This window comes from Canis lupus, chromosome 1, assembly GCF_003254725.2.
Source record: "Canis lupus dingo isolate Sandy chromosome 1, ASM325472v2, whole genome shotgun sequence".
Taxonomy (NCBI): Eukaryota; Metazoa; Chordata; class Mammalia; order Carnivora; family Canidae; genus Canis; species Canis lupus.
This window is the reverse complement of record NC_064243.1, coordinates 109,073,746-109,098,005: the sequence shown is the minus strand read 5'-3', so window position 1 is coordinate 109,098,005 and position 24,260 is coordinate 109,073,746. Positions and strand designations below refer to the sequence as shown.

Genomic DNA, 24,260 nt, shown 5'->3' with positions numbered 1-24,260 from the left:
GTCCCAAATAAATAAAATCTTCAAAAAAAAATAATAATTTGCTGTTCTACAGAATAAGGATTGTAGAAAACAAGCATAGATGTGGGAAGGAGTGCTTGAGGCTGAGGGGATCCAGGTGATCTAGCTACCCTGGCAGCAGATGTATTCTCTCTCTCAGCTGTTGAATTTGAGTGTTTGTTCCAAGGGTAGGGATTGATTGTTATCAGTCTGATTATAATTGTTTGCACTTGGGTTATCATTAGCTCCAAGAGACCTACCTGTCTCCTTGAAGAACATCATTGTCCAGTGATCCCGCTGACGGATGAAAGCTGTCAAGATAACTTGGCTGTGAGATGCCATTTAACTAGTATGTATCTGTGTGTGCCTCCCTGCCACCTCCCTGCAAGATTTAATGACCTAGTTAGGGAGAAAGTCCAGGCCTCTTGGCTTCTCTCCAAGTGTTCTACCACTAAAATGTTAATATTACCTTTTTCAGAATTCTTCTGAATCATTTGCTGGCACTGTAAGTGGCCTTTTAAACTTTGATTTTGCCACTTTTCAGACTGTTTGTACCAGTACTTTCCACTGTAGGAATTTGAGTTGCTTTGGTTACTTGAAGAAGGCCTTTTCACTTGCCTTTGCTTTTTAAAATGGGAGTAGCCTGTGATCGGAATGTTACTGCCTCTTGACATGTTAGTTGGCAAAGTTGTAGAGGCAGCCCTTAATAAAGGTCACTTTGGAAGAATATTAGTTGGTTACTTACCATTCTTCGCATTCTTGTAGAATGATACAGGTTTATGGCCTTTTTATTAAGTTCTTGAAATCCAATGGTCTTTAATTAGAAGCAAGCACATATAAAACTTACTCCAGACAACACTGGCCTTACTGTATTAGATTATAGAGTGAGGTTTGCACCCGTAGGAATATGAGTTTTGGAGGAGGAATGGAGAACGGGTGTGAGAAGGCTATATCGAACACATTCCAGTTCCATCCATGCCATCTGCTCATGGCAGCCTTAACTGTGTGGAATGTGGACATACAGCTTTCAAGCTCAGTTGCCTTTTGATTGTTCCTAACTAGGTTTTTACCTCTCATGATTTAACTGGTTGAATTGGGCTTTCTGTTACATAGTCCGTATGGAAAATGGAGTGGGTAGCCTAAGTTTTGAACTCACGTAATTGTAACACTTGACAAGCCATAATACATAAATTTTAACTGCTGTCTTTGAAATGGCCCACTCTGATATATTAAATGAGACAATGGAGGAATATGTAAATTCAAGGACTACTAGCAAGTTAACAGGAAAAAAAAAAACAAACCAGCAGCAGCAAAAGAACTCCCCACCTTATTGTGTATGATTCTTCACTGGGCAAAAGGGCTCAGGAAAGTGTGTATCATCTCTTCATCTGAGTGTAACCCGGGACATCCCCAATGGAGAAGACAAAAAGAAGCGTTGGTGGTTTGGATAGGGCACTATGATGCAAATAAATTCTTTTTTTTTTTTTTTTTTCAAATAAATTCTTTATGTTTACCAGCTGACACCTGTACTCTTTGAGAGTATTTGATTGCCAGAGGGATTGTGCTCGTATAGAAAAGGGGCAAAATAAATCCCTTTATAGCTCTCTTACACAGTGGGCTGAGCAGAAAGTCAAAATAACAGATAGAGGGATCCCTGGGTGGCGCAGCGGTTTGGCGCCTGCCTTTGGCCCAGGGCGCAATCCTGGAGACCCAGGATCGAGTCCCACGTCGGGCTCCCGGTGCATGGAGCCTGCTTCTCCCTCTGCCTATGTCTCTGCCTCTCTCTCTCTCTGTGTGACTATCATAAATAAATAAAAATTTAAAAAACCCCAAAATAACAGAGTCAGGAGCAGGTCAGTGGTCTGAGGAGTTGAGAAGATGTCCGCAGAAGTGAAGGAGCTGAGTTGAATCATGTTTGTTCATCACCAAATCAATTCTTCTCTTCCTCCTGCAGACTGTAGTAGTCATATCAGCCATGTGATAAAAATTTTCTTTGAATATTTTAATATAGTCAGTGCTGCGGGTAGTCAAAATCAGTCTACTGATAAGGTTTTATAATGCTGGGGTATTTCTCTATTCCACTCTTTCTAATGTGATTTAGAAAGCAGCAGCAATTATTTGTTGTACTTTGCTTTTAAGACTTTTCAAAAGAATGTACCTGCATTATGTTCCCAGGACCGTGTGTTTACCTGGGGAGTGGAAGAGAGGTCACCAAGGAAGACATTTATTGGGTTTATGTTGAGATGAAATAGGACAGGCATTCTGTGCATATGTAACTGAGAAAGGTATGCTGTTTCCTAATATGAATGTATTTGGGGGAATTTTAACTCAGAGACATGGTTTTCTGAACAGTGGCCAAATACATGAGGTCAAGGTGATTTCCTCCAGTAGGAAAACTGTCATGGAAGAGTAGCCTGGGCCTGTTTCCCTTCTTAAGTGTGAGGGCTAAAGTAGTGATAAGAGGTGACTCATTGATCTTCATGAAAATTACTGGCTAATGACTTTCAAGGAATGGTGGTTGATAAGGTGGAACTAGTTACTATTCTGGTCTGTTATCTAAGGGAAAATCATGAAGCTAGCATTTTATAGAAAATGCCATTTATTAAATTCCTTAGATGATCACGAGTGTTTTCTTAGTTATTTTTGGACTCCCCAACAGGACATGTTACTTTTATAGTTTGAAGTTTATCTTGAAGTAATGGGTGGTAGAGAGGTACTATATAGAACATGAAGCAGAAGCTGTTGAAAATATACGTATGGCAAGGGGTGGAACCTGTAGCTGTAATACATGGTACTAGCTGAATGTTACTCCTTTTTGTCCCCTTCCCATTTTGACTTTAGAATTTTTTTTTTTTAAGATTTTATTTATTCATGAGAGAAACACACAGAGAGGCAGAGGGAGAGAACCAGGCTCCCTGCAAGGAGCCGGATGCGGTACTGAATCCACAGACCCCAGGATCATGCCCTGAGCTGAAGGCAGACATTCAACCACTGAGCCACCCAAGCATCCTTATTTTATTTTATTTTATTTTATTTTATTTTATTTTATTTTATTTTATTTTATTTTATTTTATTTTATTTATTTTATTTATTTTATTTTATTTTATTTTATTTTATTTTATTTTATTTTATTTTATTTTTTTTGCATTCCTTGATTTTAGAATCTTGATTAATCTTACCATCTTACGGCTGAGAGTGGTATGTAAAAACCACTCTGGGGTGGGGGGTTTGGGGGTAACGGGGGAGGCCTTGCTTAGTGCATAGGTCTGACAGCAGCTTCTGTGACTTACTTCCTTTCTCTTCCTCAGCTTCCGCATCTGTCACCTGAAAGGGATGGCTGCCAGCTTTCCCCAGCTCTGCCCTTGAGGGGGCTTTCATTTGGAGAAACAGATCAATTAGTTGTCTAGAAGTCCTTTTATTGTTAATCCTCAAAAAGAATCTTAGGAATTTTTTTCAAATTGGCCAGTTTTCTTTAGCTTTTGCTGCTTATTTATCTGCCCTTTCCCTTTGGCAGACTCCCTTGACAGTGAGACACAGGGTCATCGGTTTAAGTATGGGAAGGAAATTATGGCCTTGAGCACAGTCAGAAAGAATCTGGCTCTCAGGCACTTCCTGTGAGCCACCACTAAATTACAAAGACTGGGCCCTGACAAGGCTTTTCAAAGGAGCATCTTACACCACCACTGTGTCAGCGTTTCCATCGTGAGCAGTTGTTTTTCACAGTGCTTATTATGACCAGGTTTGAAGTGGCCTTTACACGGGAAGCATTTACCCACTGGGATGACTGTAAAACGGCAGACAGAAGTATCAGAAGTATGGAGGAAGGGTGAAGAGTATACGGATTGCTCTCAGAATACCCCCTTTTCAACCCAGACCTGACTGTGCTATTCTTGCCCAGAATCCTGGGACTCCCTCAGGATAAAGTCCAGACTCTCTTTAGTGTGAAAATACCCTCAACAGATTGGCTCCCAGCCTCTCCCATCATATATGCCTTATGCCTTCCGATCTTAGGTCCTCTAGCCAGGACAGCATGATACCATGGGAAGACAGGACCTGGTTGGGGAAGGGGTGGGACAGTGTTGGGAGACCTGGGCTGTGGACCAGGCTCCATCTCTCACTAAGTTGTATGTTTATTATTTTTTTAAAGATTATTTATTCATGAGAGAGAGACACAGAGAAAGAAAGAGGCAGAGACACAGGCCGAGGGAGAAGCAGGCTCCCTGCAAGGAGCCCGGTGTGGGACTCGATCCCAGATCCTGGGATCACGCCATGGGCCAAAGACAGACGCTCACCTGCTGAGCCAGCCAAGCATCCCAGTTGTTTCTTTTTCCATGATCTTATTAGTCACTAACCTGGATGAGTTTCCTGAATGAGAAAAAGCAAAGAACAGGTTTGGGGGACAGATCAGGAAGCTCTTTTTGACTGTTGTCTCTTGGCAAAAATCTTGGGAATCAGACCACCAGATACGTGATCGTTATTTTTTTATAGTATTTTATAATAGTATTTACGTTTATTTAATGTATACAGTTTATAGACTCACTATTGAACAAAGTTGGAATGCAAACAAATATATAAATCATTACCAAATAAACTAACTGGCACTAGTTTTTTTTTTTTTTTTTTAAAGATTTTATTTATTTATTCATGAGAGACACACAGAGAGAGGGAGAGGCAGAGACACAGGCAGAGGGAGAAGCTGGCTCCATGCAGGGACCCCAACATGGGACTCGATCCCGGGTCTCCAGGATCACGCCCTGGGCTGAAGGCGGCGCTAAACCGCTGAACCACCCAGGCTGCCCCGGCACTAGTGTTATAAGCATATTATTGGACCTGGTGAGAAAAAGTGGTGGAAGAAGACTGTAGCCCATGGCATTTTTCTTTTTCTATTGATTGATTGATTGATTGATTTTATTAATTTATTCATGAGAGACACACAGAGAGACAGAGAGAGGCAGAGACACAGGCCCTCCATACAGGGCCTGACGTGGGACTCGATCCTGGGTCTCCAGAATCACACCCTGGGCTGAAAGCGGCACTAAACCACTGAGCCACCAGGGCTGCCCATCATTTTTCTTTTTATAAGAGAAAACGCTCAGTACTACCATATGATAAAACTTAACAGAAACACATAAGATGGAACATTTCAACTGTCATCATTGAGGTTAACCTGTTTTATTTAAGTGATTTATACAGGAAATTAACAGGACAGGCAGTATTTTGGCCAACTTCTGTTTATGTCAGCTGAACACCTTCCATAAACAAGCAAAAGAAAATAAAGCCAGCCAGCCAAACGTGGGCCCCTTTGTGGGCCCCTTCGCCCCTTCACCCGTCAGTAGTACTTGGTACAAACTCTGCACTGTGCTTTGATTTCATGATTGGAGAAGATACACATGTGTTAAAACTGAAGTTATGTATTCACTACAGCCAGTTGTTTTGGTAGGCAGATACTTTTTCAGCATTTTATGTTATTATTAACATATTTATGTTTATCTATTTTGTATCTGTCTACATAATCTAAGGTGGCTAGAGAGGATCTTATGAAAAAAAATATAGCAAAATCCTCAAGTAGGGCCTTAAAATCCAGTCTATTCCAGAGGCACCAAGAATCAATGGGGTGCAAACTTTCCCTTGGTGGAAGGTGACTCTTTTTTTTTTTTTTTTTTTTTTATTCATGAGAGAGACACACACACAGAGAGAGGCAGAGACACAGGCAGAGGAAGAAGCAAGCTCTATGCAGGGAGCCTGATGTGGGACTGGATCCTGGGTCTCCAGGATCTCGCCCTGGGCCGAAGGTGGTGCTAAACTGCTGTGAGCCACCCGGGCTGCCCAGGTAACTCTTTTGTAATACTTAAAAATTGATGGAATTTTATTTTGTAGTTTTTTTATTTTTTATTTTTTATTTTTTTATTTTTTATTTTATTTTTTTTGTAGTTTTATCTTATTTGGTGCTTTAAGTATACTTAATCATCTACCTTTTTTTTTTTTTTAAAGATTTTTTTTTTTTAATTTATATATTCATGATAGAGAGAGAGAGGCAGAGACACAGGCAGAGGGAGAGGCAGGCTCCCTCCCCGGACTCCAAGACCACGCCCTGGCCCAAAGGCAGGCGCTAAACCGCCGAGCCACCCAGGGATTCCCCCCTTAATCATCTACCTTTATATTTTGTGTCTAAGATGGCATCAACGATATACAAGACATACAGAGTACCAGGTATTTCTTTTTCAAAATTGTGCAAAAACTGCCACAAACAGATCAAATTTAATTCCTCTGTTTTAAGGCTGAAAGGTCTGATGTGTCACCTGTTCAGCCTTCTCTGTAGCACTGCAGAACTGCCTCTACAGCACTGCTGGTTATATCTGGGGCCCGCCAGGGCTCTGTTTCTCATTTCTTCTGACCTGCTACAGTGAGGATTAGAGTCACCTGTTTGACATGATCCCCGGCAGAGGCCTAGTGCAGAAGGGGAAGAGTGTATTGCAGAGGTTGCTCATAGTGGTTGAGAGAAGGCCATGTTCAAATTGCAGATCAACTTGCTAGCTCGGTGCACTTGTGCTTCTTCATTTCTCTGATTTGTGTACTTTTAAAAAAACTGTAGAGAAAAGTGTATAATGCATGCACAGTATGGACAATTATGAAGTGACTACCCATGTAAGCAACCCAAGTCAAGAAATAGAAGCTCCACTTGTATTCTTTTTCTGCCATATCTCCTCAAAGTAGGCCCTGAAATATGCTTTTCAAATATTGAGGTGATAAATATTTGAATAGGAAGTACTATTTTCCTTAATAACTTTTTGTTATTAAGTGCCTACATGTAACATCTTTCTCCATTCAGCAAATCCAGTTTGTTTTACACATATGAACTCAAATATTCATCTCTTCTAGAAAAAGACAGGGATAAACACCTCAGTTTAGCAGGTTTTTGAATATGAATAATAGACCTAAAAAAAAAAATGGACCTTAGGGCACAAATTAAATTTGTACTGATTCCAGGCTCTTTTGCATGTGTTAATTTGCAAATTGTGTTAATTTTTTTCATCTCCCTTAGACCTCTGTTTCTGGCTTCATTTGAAATAAGGCAAGTGTGTAAGTAAATGTAGAGACCAGAAAGTGGAAAATATGAGTATTGGTCTTGCTAGTGTGAGTCCTAAATTCTTTAATCTGTGGATCCAAATTGTTCATTACTAAAATTTGCTGGATTTAGAAGTTGGTTTTGTTTCTTTGTGAACACTGTCTTTATCTTCAATACAGATGCATTAAGTAAAATAAAACCATTCTTCTTTAAAAATTTTATGCATGTAGTGTGACTTTTGTTACTTCCAGTAGCCGGTTTTAGGACTGGCAATTTATAGAATAATGCAAATGAGTAGTGAGGAATAATTAGAAATAATGGGCTGAAATCCTCATGTCATCTTAGAATGCTACCAAGGGAATAGAAGAGTAAGGCTTACTGTGGACTTGAAAAAAAGCTGACCTATTTTCCCCAATTGACAGAAATGCCTGTTTCTTCAGCACTGTCCTTTGTTTTCAAGGCACATTTGGCTGGACAGTGCCTCATTCTTGCATATTCAGAGAAATTTTTATGGAAACATGGTTTTAAATTTTTTTTTTTTTTTTTGCTGAGAAGTTTATAAAAAATGCAGAACACTTGAATAGACCATAAGTGCTCAGAAGCAACTGCTGAAATAATTTTACAGGTTTTTTTTTTGTTTGTTTTTTTACCATTATAAAACAGTATAAAATTGATTTGATACCAGGAAATTCAAAGGTAAGATTTGGCTGTGTTTTTATTTCTTGGTTTGCTAAGAATCTCCACTTACCACATTAATGGTAAATAGGCTGTGATCCCGAGGCTTATTGGAGTGCATTGGCCTTGGTTTTGCATTTCCTTTGGCTTGGATTATTTTTACAGCTTATCAGAAATCCTGTTTCGTTGTTGTTGTTTTTCTTAGTCTAAGTAACCCAGAGAAATCGTGCTGCATCAGTGAGAAAGATTTCTCAGCCTTGGGTTTTGTCTTTGTTTATTTATAGTTGCTTTGATCAGATAGCTTGATTAGAACTCCAGAGCTACCTGGTAGAAACCTGCTGAGGATAAAGTTTAAGGAAGTTCTTTTGCTGAAAGCAACCCCCTTCATTCACCAGGGGAATCTGATTTCATCCTGTGAATAACTTGGCTTAGAAATTTTATTTCTTTGGGACCTGCTTGTAGAGTTCTGCACACCTCAAAGCATGAGAACTGTGTCAGGATGAAAAGTGGGCTGCTTGCTTTATTCAGTGTGGGCCAGCTAGATGGTAAAGTAGCAGCATAGTTCTGTTTTGTTTTACTGTGGAATTCAGAGATACCTTTACCTGGGCTTGGGGAGAAAATGAATCAAGAGGAATAGGAAGAGAAGTTTGCAAAAATTATAAATGCAGTGGCAAAGAATCTTTCATAGCTGCTCTTCTAAAAGTTACTTTTGGGTCTAAAATATCAGTCCTTTAGAATGACGTTTGATTTTTTTCATCGGGCTCTCTGAAGAGTGCTGTCTATTGGGTTTGCACAGCATATAGTGAGAACTGAATGCCTGTACATACCCAGTGTCCAAGAATAGCCCATCTGTTGCATGAGATTACATGTTTTAAGACCAGATGGTTAAACACTTAAATCAGTCTTTCCAAAGGTCCAGATGACCCATTTCAGAGATTTCCTGTACCCAGAGCCCTGGGGATGTAGCGAGATTTCATTCCACGGCTATGAGGAAATCCTCCTCCTACATTAAACAGAAGTAGGTGTGTGTAGCCTGTACTAGTGGGAGCAACCTCCAGTGCTATTCTAGGTAAATATTTGTTCTTTGGTTCCTTTATAAATCTATGATTTTCTGCCCCCCTGCCCCATTTTATTGTTTGAATTTTGATTGGACTGAATAGAAATAGAATTTGCTATATTCAAATGGAGTTTTCTTTGTTAGATGATCAGCTCCTTAGCCTGTTAGTTTGTTGGATGAGGAATTAAAGTAGTGGTATTACCCACAGTAAATAACATTGGTGAGGTCAAAGATTGTTGTCATACTAGATCCTCACAAGTGAAAATACAGTCTGTTCATAGTCTGAGCCCTGGCCGCCCTTCTCATTTTTCACCTCCCATGCATGAAAATTATTCTAGTTAGTCAGTCCCAGAATGTGTTCGGTGCTTTTCCGTTTGGTCACCATTATTCTTGTCTTTACAACGCCTGGGTCATCTCCAAGCCCTGCTGGTCTTCCATGTAACAATTCACATCTCGCTTCTGCTTTGATGCCTTCCCTTAGCCACCCTAGATCTAAATGATCTCCTCTTCCTTTCTTTGGAACCCAGGAAATGATCTATGCCCTCAGTTGTCTTGTGGCTTCGTTTTTCTTTTTTCTAAGTAAAAATACTATCTGAGGTAAATTATAAGCTTCTCATCAGGAAGGACAGTGATCCATTTCTTCTTTGTTTCTTTGTATTGTGTCAGCTCTATAAATAAGTGATTTGATTGATATGCATAGTTTAGTTCTCAGGTCTAAAGATTAGAGACTAGAGTAATAAAATGGTTAACCCCTCTGAAATACTATGAAGGGAGGAGAGAATTTAGCTGCTCTTGTCACTGGGGCTGTGAAGTGGCTATTTTTCTCTTGCATTTTTTTTAAGATTTTATTTATTTATTCATCACACACACACACACACACACACACAGACAGGCAGAGAGAGAAGCAGGCTCCTTGCAGGGAGCCCGATGTGGGACTCGATCCCAGATTCTGGGATCACGCCCTGCGCTGAAGGCAGACACTCAACTGCTGAGCCATCCAGGTGTCCCTTCTCTTGTATTTTGTATCAGAGGTTGTGTTGTGCTTGTTGGGTTTGATGTAGTCATTTCATAAGGTGCTTCCTCATGTGGTAAAAAGATGAGCAGAATTAAGGGCATTGCTTCACTTTCCAACAGAAATCACAGAGGAAACAAAGACTCCCTCTTGTGTCAGTCACATTCATAAAGTTACATTTCCTGTGTGTAGCTAAATAACCCTGACATATCTTTTGTGTGCATCACTGACTTTTAAGGTTCTGTAAGTTTATCTGGGTTTCACAGATAAATGAATTGGTTGAATAAGGACCTTGGACTTCACTTCCAGCTTTTCTTCCCTGGTTTGTCTAAAGCTTTTCTTTATTTTCTTTATTTTTAAAGTAGACTCTATGCCTGATATGGAGCCCAACGCAGGGCTTGAACTCATGATGCTGAGCTCAAGAGTCAGATGCTTAACCAGCTGAGCCACTCAGGCAGTCTTGTTAAAAGTCTTTTTTTTTTTTTTTTTAAGATTTTATTTATTCGTAAAAGACGCAAAGAGAGAGGCAGAGACCTAGGCAGGCTCCCTGTGGCCTGATGCCGACTCAATCCCAGGACTCCAGGATCACACCTTGAGCCAAAGACAGATGCTCAACCACTGAGCCACCAGGCATGCCTGTCTAAAGCTTTTATTTATTTATTTGTTTGTTTGTTTGTTTGTTTATAGATCTTATTCATGAGGACACAGAGAGAAAGGCAAGAGACACAGGCAGAGGGAGAAGCAGGCTCCATGCACCGGGAGCCCGATGTAGGATTCGATCCCGGGTCTCCAGGATCGCACCCTGGGCCAAAGGCAGGCGCCAAACCACTGCGCCACCCAGGGATCCCTGTCTAAAGCTTTTATTTATTTATTTATTTTTATTTTTATTTTTTTTTTGTCTAAAGCTTTTAAAGGAAAAATAAAAACCTTCTGAAAATTCACTCTAACATCTATTAATATAAAAATGGAAACATTTGGGTTTCTAAAGACTACCTTAGATTTTATTTTTTTTTTTTTTTTTTTTTTTTTTTTTTTTTTTTTTTTTTTTTTTTTTTTTTTTTTTTTTTTTTTACCTTAGATTTTAAAAATCATTTTGTTTTATTTCATCATGCTAAGTGTGTACTTTTTTTTTTTTTAAGATTTATTTATTTATTTGAGAGGGGGAAAGGGATCATGAGTGTGAGGAGCAGAAGGAGAGGGAGAAAGAATCTCAAGCAGATTCCATGCTGAATGCAGAGCCTGACACACGGTTCGATCTCATGACCCTGAAATCATGACCCTAGTGGAAAAAGAGTTGGATGCTCGGCTGACTGAGCCATCTGGGTGCCCCTATAAGTGTGTAGTCTTTAATCCCTATCCCCTATTTCCCTTATCCCCCACCCACTTCCTCTCTGGTAACAATTATTCCTTCTCTAGTTAAAAGTCTGTTTCTTGGTTTGTCTCTCTCTTCTTTTTATTTATTTATTTTTTTATTTTTTATTTTTTATTTTTTCTCTCTCTTCTTTTTCCTTTGCTCTTTTGTTTCTTAAATTCCACATATGAATGAGATCATAATGTTATTTATCTTTCTCTGACATATTTTGCTAGCATTATACTCTCTAGCTCTATCCATGTTGTTGCAAATGGCAAGATTTCATTATTTTTTATGGCCGAATGTTATTCCATTATGTATATATACCACATCTTTATCCATTCATCTATTGATGGACACTTGGACTGTTCCATTATTTTTCTTAAAAGATTTTATTTATTTATTTGAGAGAGAGATGGAGAGAGCACGAGTGGGGTGCAGGGAGAGGGAGAAGCAGGCTTCTTGCTGAGGAGAGAACCTGATGACGATGACGATGATGATGATGATGGTGATGTGGGGCTCAAATCCAGGACCCTGGCGTCATGACCTGAGCCAGCGGTAGATGCTTACCCAAGTGAGCCACCCAGGCACCCCAGGTTCCATTATTTTGCAATTGTAAATAATATGTGATAAACATAGGGGTGCATATATCCCTTGAATTGATGTTTTTGTAGTTTTCGGGTAAATATTCCAGTAGTGTGATTGCTAGATTGCAGGGTAGTTCTATGTTTAATTTTTTGAGGAACCTCTGTACTGTTTTCCACAATGGCTACACCAGTTTGCATTCCAACCAGCAGTGTGAGAGGGAGCCTTTTTTTCCACATCCTCACTAACACGTATTGTGTCTTGTGTTTTTGATTTCAGTTAGTCATTCTGACAGGTATGAAGTGATAGCTCATTGTAGTTTTGAAAGACTGTCTTGTTCAAGTTCAGTAGTTCAGTAGACCATAGATTTGTGTTTTCTTGGGACGCCTGGATGGCTCAGTGGTTGAGTGCCTTCTTTGGCTCAGGGCATGAATCCCAGATCCTGAGATCGAGTCTCACATCGGACTCTCTGTGGAGAGCCTGCTTCTCCCTCTGCTTGAGTCTCTGACTCTCTCTGTGTGTCTCTCATGAATAAATAAATAAATCTTTAAAAAAAGATTTGTATTTTCTTCTAACTGGAGCTTTTATATTCCATCCTTCCTCGTTTGTTTGGAAAAATCTATTCCTCTAGAAAAATTCTCCTTTTGGAGTCTTCTCTTACAGGAAAAATGTTTCCCAGTTAGATCCCTCCCTTTTGCTCTTCCTCTCTCCTGTAGATAGGAGTCTTATCATTTACTTATTTACTTAATGCAAACATCTTAACCAGCTGCTGATGGTAATTCATAGCTTTCAAAACTCATTCAGAAATTTAAGGTGTTCAGAAGTATGAAGTATTAAGGAGGTTTAGAAAATGCTCTTTGCTTTGTTAGTTACAGTGCATATTTCCATTCACTTCCTCTATTGGGATTAAGAAAAATACTGGTCACAAGTACTTTACTTCCTTTTTGCTAGCAGCTCCGTATGAAATTATTTCCTTACTTTATTATTATATATCATAGTGGTGTTAGTTTGGTGGTATTCTCTACATGGTTGTTTGAAACCAAATGCATTTTCAGAATTTGTTGACTGTTGTCAGAGGTAGAGACAGTAGCTTCAGTTATAGGTCACAGTGGTGGATCCATATCTTCCAGGGACATTCCAGATCACAGAGCTCAGAAACATTTCCTTCTAGGAGTGTGATGGGAGGGTGAGACTTAACTGACAGAGCTGGTGACAGTATGAACTTAAGCAGTCATAATAGTGCTGGGTCTCAACGGCATTTCTGTGTCCTGCAAAATGTCTACTATCATGGGAATGTTGCCACTTCTTGCCCTGGGTTTTGTAGAGGTGTTAAAAAGAAAATACCCTCCTACCTTCCAGTTGAAGCACTCTTTGGGGAGCTGGTATGGTGGTTAAGCAAGTCAAATAAACAACTCCGGAAGCTTGGTGACAGGTTCTGAAAAAGCTCTCAGTTGTTGGCATTATGTTGTAGTAAGTACAGCATATATTTGTAGAAAAGAACCGAAGATGTTCCTCAAGTATTTCCTTTCTGAAGGAATTCACTTGTGATGTAAAACTACTAAATATTGAGGTTCAGTTTTTCTAATACAACTAGCTAGGTAAAGCTCAAAGATAAAAGTAGTTACTGTTTAAAGAATTCTTTTTCCCCCTCCATTGTAACTCTTCAGTTTTAAAAGGATTAATATTGGCAAATTATCCGAATGGGCATTCAGATTTTGCTGTTTGAGTTGCTTGGTTGCCCACTAAGAACACCGGTTCCTGTCAGATTTAAACCAAAGGTACTGCAAAGTCTTGGACGTGACTTGCCTTCTACTTTCTCTTTCTTTGTGGTCTTGAGATCATTAAATTTAGTGACTCAGCTAATTTTTTTTTACCCACCTCTTAGAAAAGTTGAACGTGTTTGTGACCAAGCACTTAGGGTTATTTCCTTTAAGCCAAGTGTTTGCAGCGTTTTTAGATTTATAACAGTCTTTGTTTACCATGTAATTCAGTCCAATTGAGGAACTAGCAAAACTGCATTATCCAGACATCAAAGACAGGCATGTAAGAAGAGTGTACTCATACCAGGGAACTGATTAGGTTTCTAACAAGTGGAAAGTTACCAGGTGTCCCCAAATTAACCATTCCCATGCCAGCTAATTCTCATTTTTTTGTAGCTTTTTTTAGTTTAGTCAGTTAGGATTCTGGGTTTAAAATACCAGTTGCTGTGTTCTTGAGAGTTGAGAGTATTGTTTTCTTCAGCATCCTTCAGATTGCTGAGACTTTGACTTGAATACTATGTGTTTAAAAAACTGGGGATGGGGGACGCCTGGTGGCAGTTAAGCTCTGCCTGTGATCCCGGGGTCCTGGGATTGAGCCCTGCATCAGGCTCTCTGCTCAGCAGGGAGTCTGGTTCTTCCTCTCCCCTCCTCCCTGCTTGTGCTTGCACACGCTCTCTCCCTCTCTTTCTCATAAATAAATAAACAAATAAAATCAATCTGAAAATTTTTAAAGTACTTTAAAAAACTGGGGAAACTGTTGAATGGAGAATACATTTTAGCTTATTTCAAAGTTGAGCTGCTGTCTTTATTTCTTGAGGTTGAAGAGCAGGTTGGTGTTTTGTTTTCCTGAGATTTCTGTGAAGAATCGATTATTCAACCCACTTTACAGAGAAGAGGTGGAACAATTTGCTAGCTGCATGCAGCAGTCACTGGAAGTGGGACCTATGTCACCAAGTTGCATTTCAAGATTGGTCAAGTAGGTGGCCTTGAGTCCTGCCAGCCCTGGATTGGGGAATTGATAGAGATGGGCTCTGTTATGAGAGCACCCTTGACTTAAACTTCCATCAACATTCACCTGAGACTCTTGTTAAACCTGAGTCTCCTCAGATGTGGAAACAAAATTGTATGTGTGTACTATAAGTAATGTGCAAAAGCATTTTGATTTTGTACAAATCTTTGCTATTTGGTATTTCAGAGGCTGTATGTTAGTTAGCATTTTATAATTTTTCCTAAGTAAGCAATCACCTAGGGAAGTGGAAGTTGAGGAAGGGTTTTTTTTTTTTCTCTTTCCCACGGGTGCCTGCTTGTTTCCTGCTGAAGTCTGGAACTTGGCTTCTTTAGGAGCATGCCAGTAGGTTATCTGGAGTTGATTGCTTATAATCGTTGAGATTTCTCTTTTGAAAATGGTCAAACAATTTTTACATACCACATGTAGCCACATTTTGTTTCCATAGAGGGTTTGGCTTTTTGGGTTATCAAAGAAGATATGGATGTTTGGGTGACCTTTTGAGGTTATCATCAGAGGGGACAACTTTCCTCTCCCATTAGTCTTCCCTTCTTCTTAGAATAATTTGTGGTGGTCTGACTTCCTGTGTTGTTTCTTAGGAGACAGGCTCACAAAACATTAAGGTTGTGAAAATGCTGGTTTCCTACCAGGCATGACTGAGATTCAAGAATAAATTGTTCTCTTTATTTTGAATTCTGAGTTATCTTAGGAGACTTCATTTAGCTACAGGTTGACCAATTGCATGGTCTTATTTGCAAGTGTGAATAGATAGCAGTGCAGTATAAACACTAGTAGCCAGAAGTACTTAGGTAGCCAAAGCCTACATATTTCACTTATGTCAACCGGGAAGTTGCAAAAGATATTGTAAGACATTATCATAACATTTCATTACTTCAGCTCTTTAAACTTTATGTCCTGTAAGGTGCCACTTTTCAGCCACATTCTGTGGTTCCCCATAGCCTTTGGGAAAGAATCCAAGCTCCTTGAAAGTGGCTTAATCCGATCTCTGCATACTTGCTAACACATCTCACCCACCTCCTCCCCACACACACTTGAGGAGCAGGGGAAGGAACCCTGCTTCAGGTTTTCCCTGAGATGGAACTTCCTCCAGACGGGCTTTCTTGAATCAGAAGACTGGGTTTGGGGACTCTTTTATATGCTTTCATAGTCATTCACTTACTAATTCCTTCAGTAGTGTATCAAGCGCTGTTTGTCATAGACTGAGGTTACAGAAGTAAAGAAGGGGTGGCCCTTACCCACATAGAACTTATGTTCTTGTCGGGGAAACCACTCCATACTCACACTTTTTTAAAAAAGGTTTTTATTTGGAAATAATCACAAATCTATAGAAAATTGCAAAAATTAAAATAATACAAAGGAGTATCCTGTACAGATAATGCTTGTTAATATTTAACCTCATTTGCATTCTTCCTCTCCATACATACACATGTTCTTTTTTTTCTGGACCAGTCACATACATCATCTTACACCCTGCCCAATTACTTCAGTGTGTATTTCATAAGAGTAGGGCTATTTGCTCACATGTTGGTTATTAACTTCCTAAATTTACATTAATAAAATACTTCTATCTAGTACTCCATTCAAAGTAGGGTGTGCACTACTTCTCCACCCCACCCCCATAATAGAATCTTGCTCATTTTTTGTTTATCTGATGTTTTCTTGTTAACAAGTTAAGGTAATGCATTCTAGGCCATCACACTGGTATCCCCTTGGGGGTACCATATCTGGAGGACCACAGTGTCCTTCTGTCCCTCTTTGGTGGTGATAATTTCCAAAGTGTTAACTCCTTTTCTCTAGTGTATTATTAGTGGGTAGTGGGTTTTTTGTTCCTGTTCCCTTTGAACTAATAAGTAGCATATGAAGAGACACCTCAATTCCATGCAAATATCTTGATCTCATAAAAATCTCCCCCCTAATCTTATCATTGAGCAATGATTCTTTTCTGATCCAGTAGTATGAACTCAAGTTCCTGTTTCTTGCAGTGGGATATAATTCATTCCTGTATTTAATTATCCTGGTGCTCAAACTGCCAGATTTGTCCAGTGGGAGCCCCTTCAAGCTGGCTCCTGTGTCTTTGTGAGGTGCCATATCATTTTTTTCCAAGCACTTTTTTCCTTTCCTGCATTACAGGATGTTCCAGGCTCATCTTGTACCAACTCTGCTCTAGCCCTGGAATCAGCTGCTTGTCCAGGGTGCCCTCAGACCCTTGTTCTAGCACTTAGCACACCACTTGCTTATACATCTTCCTCCATTAGATGTATTGTACCTCCTGAGGGCACATAGATGTCAATCTTACTCTTATATCTTCACTCAGCATAAGGCCTGGCACATTTGATGCTTACTCTTAAGTATTTGTTGAATAATAAAATTGGTTTTTGCTGTATTCAGTGATTATAATTAGATTCCAAAATTACAATGCTGATGGATTTTCTTTTTCTCCCCTCCATCTAGGAAGAAATGTTTACTATTTGGCGATGAGACGTGGTGAAAACTGACCTCGTACTGGTATACAGACACTATGGGACCTGACACCTTAGCTGCGTGGGCAGCTGGCCCCCACTGATGATGTGGGGAAACCATCAGGTCCACTGGAAAACACTAATCTGATCTTGGAAGTGGCTGATTGTGGCAGGATGTGTCGACGATGATGATGGCAAGAAAGCAAGATGTCCGCATTCCCACCTACAACATCAGTGTGGTGGGATTGTCTGGGACCGAGAAGGAGAAGGGCCAGTGCGGCATTGGGAAGTCTTGTCTGTGCAACCGCTTCGTGCGCCCGAGTGCTGATGAGTTTCACTTGGACCATACCTCTGTCCTTAGCACCAGTGACTTTGGTGGGCGAGTGGTCAATAATGACCACTTTCTCTACTGGGGAGAAGTTAGCCGTTCCCTGGAGGATTGTGTGGAATGTAAGATGCACATTGTGGAGCAGACTGAGTTCATTGATGATCAGACTTTTCAACCTCATCGAAGCACGGCCCTGCAGCCCTATATTAAGAGAGCTGCTGCAACCAAGCTCGCATCAGCTGAAAAACTCATGTACTTTTGCACTGACCAGCTGGGGCTGGAGCAGGACTTTGAGCAGAAACAAATGCCAGATGGAAAGCTGCTGATTGATGGTTTTCTTCTTGGTATTGACGTTAGCAGGGGCATGAATAGGAACTTTGATGACCAGCTTAAGTTTGTGTCCAATCTCTACAATCAGCTTGCAAAAACAAAAAAGCCCATAGTGGTGGTCCTGACTAAGTGTGATGAGGGTGTCGAGCGGTACATTAGAGATGCACATACTTTTGCCTTAAGCAAAAAGAACCTCCAGGTTGTGGAGACCTCAGCAAGATCCAATGTAAATGTGGACTTGGCTTTCAGCACCTTAGTGCAACTCATTGATAAAAGTCGGGGAAAGACAAAAATCATTCCTTATTTTGAGGCTCTCAAGCAGCAGAGTCAGCAGATAGCTACAGCAAAAGACAAATATGAGTGGCTGGTGAGTCGCATCGTGAAGAACCACAATGAGAACTGGCTGAGTGTCAGCCGAAAGATGCAGGCCTCTCCTGAGTACCAGGACTACGTCTATCTGGAAGGGACTCAGAAAGCCAAGAAGCTCTTTCTCCAGCACATTCACCGCCTGAAGCATGAGCACATTGAGCGCAGGAGAAAGCTGTACCTGGCAGCCCTTCCATTAGCTTTTGAAGCTCTTATACCCAATCTAGATGAAATAGACCACCTAAGCTGCATAAAAACCAAAAAGCTCTTGGAGACCAAGCCAGAATTCCTGAAGTGGTTTGTTGTGCTCGAAGAAACACCATGGGATGCCACCAGCCACATTGACAACATGGAGAATGAACGGATTCCCTTTGACTTGATGGATACAGTTCCTGCTGAGCAGCTGTACGAGGCCCACTTAGAGAAGCTGCGGAATGAGAGGAAAAGAGCTGAGATGAGAAGGGCATTTAAAGAAAACCTGGAGACCTCTCCCTTCATAACTCCTGGAAAGCCTTGGGAAGAGGCCCGTAGTTTTATTATGAATGAAGATTTCTACCAGTGGCTAGAAGAATCTGTATACATGGATATTTATGGCAAACACCAAAAGCAAATCATAGACAAAGCAAAGGAAGAGTTTCAGGAGCTGCTTTTGGAATATTCAGAATTGTTTTATGAGCTGGAGCTGGATGCTAAGCCCAGCAAGGAGAAGATGGGTGTCATTCAAGATGTTCTGGGGGAGGAACAGCGATTTAAAGCATTACAGAAGCTCCAAGCGGAGCGTGATGCTCTTATCCTGAAACACATTCATTTTGTGTATCACCCAACAAAGGAGACATGCCCTAGCTGCCCAGCTTGTGTGGATGCTAAGATTGAGCACTTGATTAGTTCTCGGTTTATCCGGCCATCTGACCGGAATCAGAAAAATTCACTCTCTGACCCCAACATTGATAGGATCAACTTGGTTATCTTGGGCAAAGATGGCCTCGCACGTGAGTTGGCTAATGAGATTCGAGCTCTCTGTACAAATGATGACAAGTATGTGATAGATGGTAAAATGTATGAGCTTTCCCTGAGGCCAATAGAAGGGAATGTCAGGCTTCCTGTGAACTCCTTCCAAACACCAACGTTTCAGCCCCATGGCTGTCTCTGCCTTTACAATTCAAAGGAATCTCTATCCTATGTGGTAGAGAGTATAGAGAAGAGTAGAGAGTCCACACTTGGCAGGCGAGATAATCATTTAGTCCATCTTCCCCTGACGTTAATCTTGGTTAACAAGAGAGGAGATACCAGTGGAGAGACCCTGCATAGCTTAATACAGCAAGGTCAGCAGATTGCCAGCAAACTGCAGTGTGTCTTTCTTGACCCTGCCTCTGCTGGCATCGGTTATGGACGCAACATTAATGAAAAGCAAATCAGTCAAGTTTTGAAAGGACTCCTGGACTCCAAGCGTAACTTAAACCTGGTCAGTTCTACTGCGAGCATCAAAGATCTGGCTGATGTTGACCTGCGAATTGTCATGTGTCTAATGTGTGGAGATCCTTTCAGTGCAGATGACATACTCTTTCCTGTCCTTCAGTCCCAAACCTGTAAGTCTTCCCATTGTGGAAGCAACAACTCTGTTTTACTTGAACTACCAATCGGACTCCACAAGAAGCGCATTGAACTGTCTATTCTTTCGTACCATTCCTCATTTAGTATCAGAAAAAGCCGGTTGGTCCATGGGTACATTGTTTTTTATTCAGCCAAACGTAAGGCCTCCTTGGCTATGTTACGTGCCTTTCTTTGTGAAGTGCAAGATATTATCCCCATTCAGCTGGTTGCACTCACTGATGGCGCTATAGATGTCCTGGACAATGACTTAAGTCGGGAACAGCTGAGTGAGGGGGAGGAGATTGCTCAAGAGATTGATGGAAGATTCACAAGCATCCCCTGTAGCCAACCCCAGCATAAACTTGAGATCTTCCACCCATTTTTTAAAGATGTGGTGGATAAAAAGAACATAATTGAGGCTACTCATATGTACGATAATGCTGCCGAGGCCTGTAGCACCACGGAAGAAGTGTTTAATTCCCCCCGAGCGGGCTCTCCACTCTGCAACTCAAACCTGCAGGATTCAGAAGAGGATATCGAGCCCCCTTCTTACAGCTTGTTTCGAGAAGACACATCACTGCCCTCTCTGTCCAAAGACCATTCTAAGCTCTCTATGGAACTGGAGGGAAATGATGGGCTGTCTTTCATCATGAGCAATTTTGAGAGTAAACTGAACAACAAAGTACCTCCACCAGTCAAACCAAAGCCTCCTGTCCAATTTGATATTACAAAGGGGGATCTGTCTTATTTAGACCAAGGCCATAGAGATGGACAGAGGAAGTCTGTGTCTTCTAGCACCTGGCTACCTCCGGATGGGTTCGATCCTTCTGATTACGCTGAACCCATGGATGCTGTGGTAAAGCCAAGGAATGAAGAAGAAAACATATACTCAGTGCCCCACGACAGCACCCAAGGCAAAATCATTACCATTCGGAATATCAACAAAGCCCAGTCCAACGGCAGTGGCAATGGCTCTGACAGTGAAATGGACACCAGCTCTCTGGAGCGAGGCCGCAAGGTCTCCATCGTGAGCAAGCCAGTGCTGTACAGGACAAGATGCAGCCGGCTAGGGAGGTTTGCCAGTTACAGAACCAGCTTCAGTGTGGGGAGTGATGATGAGCTGGGGCCCATCCGGAAAAAAGAGGAGGATCAGGCATCTCAAGGTTATAAAGGGGACAATGCTGTCATTCCCTATGAGACAGATGAAGATCCAAGGAGGAGGAATATTCTTCGCAGTCTAAGGAGGAACACTAAGGTAAGAAGCCAGTTTAGGAATGAGTCAGAGCAGTGGCTCGCAGTTTCTCGGTGAGAGCTGATTGATGATGATGATTTTCAAGGACAGCTTATTCTGGTAAAAAAGAAATTGATCTGTGTGTGTATTTATTCTCTGACTTAGCATAAAGTAAGGAGTGTCTCAGATTGCTGCTACTAGCAGCTTACAGGTAGTAAGGACCCTGGATAGACAGCCGGGTTTGAATTGTCTTTGTCTAAAACAATAGTTAGGTAATTACCAAAATGAGCAGATCGTGTAGAACTTGTCGGTATCTGACAAGTTGCCAAGCCAGTGACTATATGCTTGTTCTTCCTTTACGTAAACACCAGAATCTAAAATTGCATGTCAGTCTCTGACTGCTAAACAAACATTTCATCTATACAGCTTGTAAAAGCTCCTGCTTCCCCACACTTCTCCTCACTGACCTTCCCTTTACTTCCCCTTATTTTGTTTTTTAAAGATTTTATTCATTTATTTATTTGAGAGTGAGAGAGCACTCATTCACACAAGCTGGGGAGAGGGGTGGACAGAGGGAGAGGAAGAAGCAGACTCCCTACTGAGCAGGGAGCCCAACATGGGCTTGATTCTGGGATCATGACCTGAGCCAAAGGGAGATGCCTAACCCACTGAGCCACCCAGGCACCCTAAGTTGCTGCATTTTAGATTAGGAAAAATTGAATAATTATTTTATTTGCACACACAAATCAGTGAAGGGACTTAAGTACATAAATGAAAAGTAAGAACCTTGCCACTGCGAGCTATACACTTGTCCCACTAAAAATAAAACAAAATAAAATATACTTGTTCCCTGTTTGTAAAATTGGAGTGCCCTCCAACTGCATTATTTTAAGTGAAATGCTGCTCTTGTCAGTGAGGGCTTCAGATTTGATTTAGGGACCGAAGAGGGATAGGGAGAAAGTAAACCTCATGTATTATGAATGTCAGGCCTGCCATCAGATGTAGGGGAAACGGTCCCAAATGCAACAGCAGATTAAACATCTTTATCTTGTGTAGAATTGCAGTGTACAGAGTAGAGTGCCCTGTCCCCTTGGGCTTAGGTTTTGAGATAGAACAGGAATTTCTCAACTCCCCCACCCCCACGCCCACGAGTAGAAGGAAATATTCTGTTTTTCAGAGAAAGACATCTTGGCGAGACCTGACAACAGAACTGCGTTATATGCTAGCCCACAACCAGCCTTGTGATACACAGAATGATTTCTCTGCATTGAAAGCTTTTCCTTTGCTCCCAACCATGAAACAGCAGTGAACAAAGTGACTTGTCTGAAAATGTTTCAGGGAACTTAAGAAGAAAGCTTGCCAAAAGCTTGTGTTATTACAAGACATACCAAATCAGAAGGATCTGGAGTCCAAGCTGTTTTAAGAGTTGACAATTTATTGTAAAATATCACCTGGAGGCTAGTTCTGCAGCTCTTACTGCTTAAGAGGGCCCTTGGAGATGGAAGAACATGGCCCTCACAAGGAAAATGTATTCATTTTGCATTCCCTGATAACATACAGAGTGCTCCCCAATCACCGTTGGCTGAAGCTTCCAGAATTTTTTACCTGTGTAGTTTCAGAAAGGCCAGGGCAGTATCGTTGTGTGTTCTGTTTCCCTCCCACTCTGAATTGAATGTTAGTAAATATCATAGGCATTTGATTTTCTCTTGTTTTGTTTTTCCACTTGGATTCCTTCATCTGCCTTCAATATTTTGTTCTGGAAGGGTTAGTAATGGGCAGACCCATAGAAAACTGTTCTTAGGAAGTCAGAAAGTAGCCTCACCTGGCTCCTAGTATTTCCTCAAAGCTCTCCTGTTTAACGATACTGGAATCCAAACATTTTGAACATTTTGACTTTCTTCTCTTCCTCCTCCACCTCTGATGAAGACTGTTACCAGAATAGCTTATCTAAATGCTGACAGTCTTAATTTGTGGGGGTGTTCACACACCTGGGAATTAGGAAGGTGGTATAATAGCACATTGAATTATAACTAATTTTCTGGCTTCTAGCTACATTTTTAATACTTGTTGAAGACAGTGCTTTTAAAACACATTCCCAAACAAGCCATGCTTTAAAGAACACACAAGGTAGGCTCAGCAGAACACAGCTGGTGTCCATGTTTTTAAGGAGACACTTCCTAACTTAGAACTTCCTTACACTGGGTTGCTGGGTCAGCATGCAAGAAGTGATCAACTTCCTGTCTGTTAGTTATGTGGGCCACACCTCTGCAAGTCAAATAAAAATGATCTCTGGCCCAAGAGCAATAGCGTGCCAGAAGTAAGTCAGTAGTATCCTTTGGAAAGTGTGAGTAAAAGGTGAAACTGTCTTCCTGCCTTGGAAAATGGTGCTTTGAAATGAATGTAGCTGTTTTATCATCCTAGTGCAGAGATAAGCAGAGCCTTTTATTCTCTTCTCTGTTGAGGCAAACCTCCTATTAAAATTGCTGCCTTAAGAAAGCAGACTAACACTTGTTTTACTGGAAAAGCAAGATACCATGGGGCAGAGAATGCCAAGCCAACCTCTATGTGGGGGATTTGGCCTTTGATTTTTATTGGCATGACAAAGCAATACAGTATTTATTTGAAGTGAGGGGGGAGCCAGTTGGTAATGGAAAACACAGTGCCTCCTGCATGCCAGATACCACTGGGGAAATGGCACAGATCCTTGCCCAGACCATAGCTCCTAGTTGAGGCAGCAAGGCCTGCACAGCTGCTGAAAATAGTTGGTCCGCCCAGGGGGCGCTGTGTCTGGGCAGAATGGAAATCCCATGCCATGGGCACTTAAGGTAGTGTAGTGTGTGGCATGATTAGCAGCTCAGGTTCTGGGAATGGGCGAGGGTGAGGGGCGCTTAAAGTCAAATCCCAACTCCTCTGCTCCCTCACTGGGACTGGGGGCACATGATTCACTTCAAAGAGTAAGTAGGACTGAAGAAGTGGCCGAGGGAAGGAAAAATGTGTATGTCATATTGAAGGAGAGGAGAGTGCTGGCCTGGTCTAGCTGAGGGCTTGGGGGATCAACATTGTCCCTCCCTTTTGTGTAAGTTTTTAACTATGTATATTACTTAGCTGCTCTCAGTACTTACCCTAGCAACAGCCCTAACAACGACAACAAAAGCTATGCTCTGGGTACCAGTGTGATGTGGAGAAAGAGAAATTGCCCGTCTCCCTGGGCTGATTTGCTAGATTAGCTCTTTACTGTAAAATTGGAGCTGGAGTGAGGGAATCGCTTTCATTTCTGTTAATGAAAGTGCAGACTGTAAAGCTTACTGTCAGTCTGGGTCCTTTTCCCAGCTGAACCATTTAGCAACCCACCCTCATAGTGGGAGCCTTCCGCACTCAACTGAATGAAATTGAAAATCTACGATTGCACTTCAGTGGGGCCCATGA

General features: G+C 41.2%; 1 protein-coding gene across 5 annotated transcripts in view; it reads left to right on the top strand.

Annotated features, from left to right (window-relative positions):
* ARHGAP35 (Rho GTPase activating protein 35) overlaps nucleotides 1-24,260 on the top strand; it is a 132,759-nt gene that overhangs the window by 30,724 nt on the left and 77,775 nt on the right. For 4 of the 5 annotated variants that reach the window (XR_007410262.1, XR_007410264.1, XM_025424545.3 and 1 more), the window contains exon 2: nucleotides 16,982-20,858. Coding sequence is in view for 3 of the 5 variants with exons in the window: in XM_025424545.3 (XP_025280330.1) it covers nucleotides 17,175-20,858 (3,684 nt within the window). In the remaining 2 variants the exon portion in view is untranslated. Of the gene's footprint in view, nucleotides 1-16,981; nucleotides 20,859-22,011; nucleotides 22,739-24,260 lie in introns of those variants that run through there. The other variant, XM_049109189.1, reaches the window with a different exon arrangement.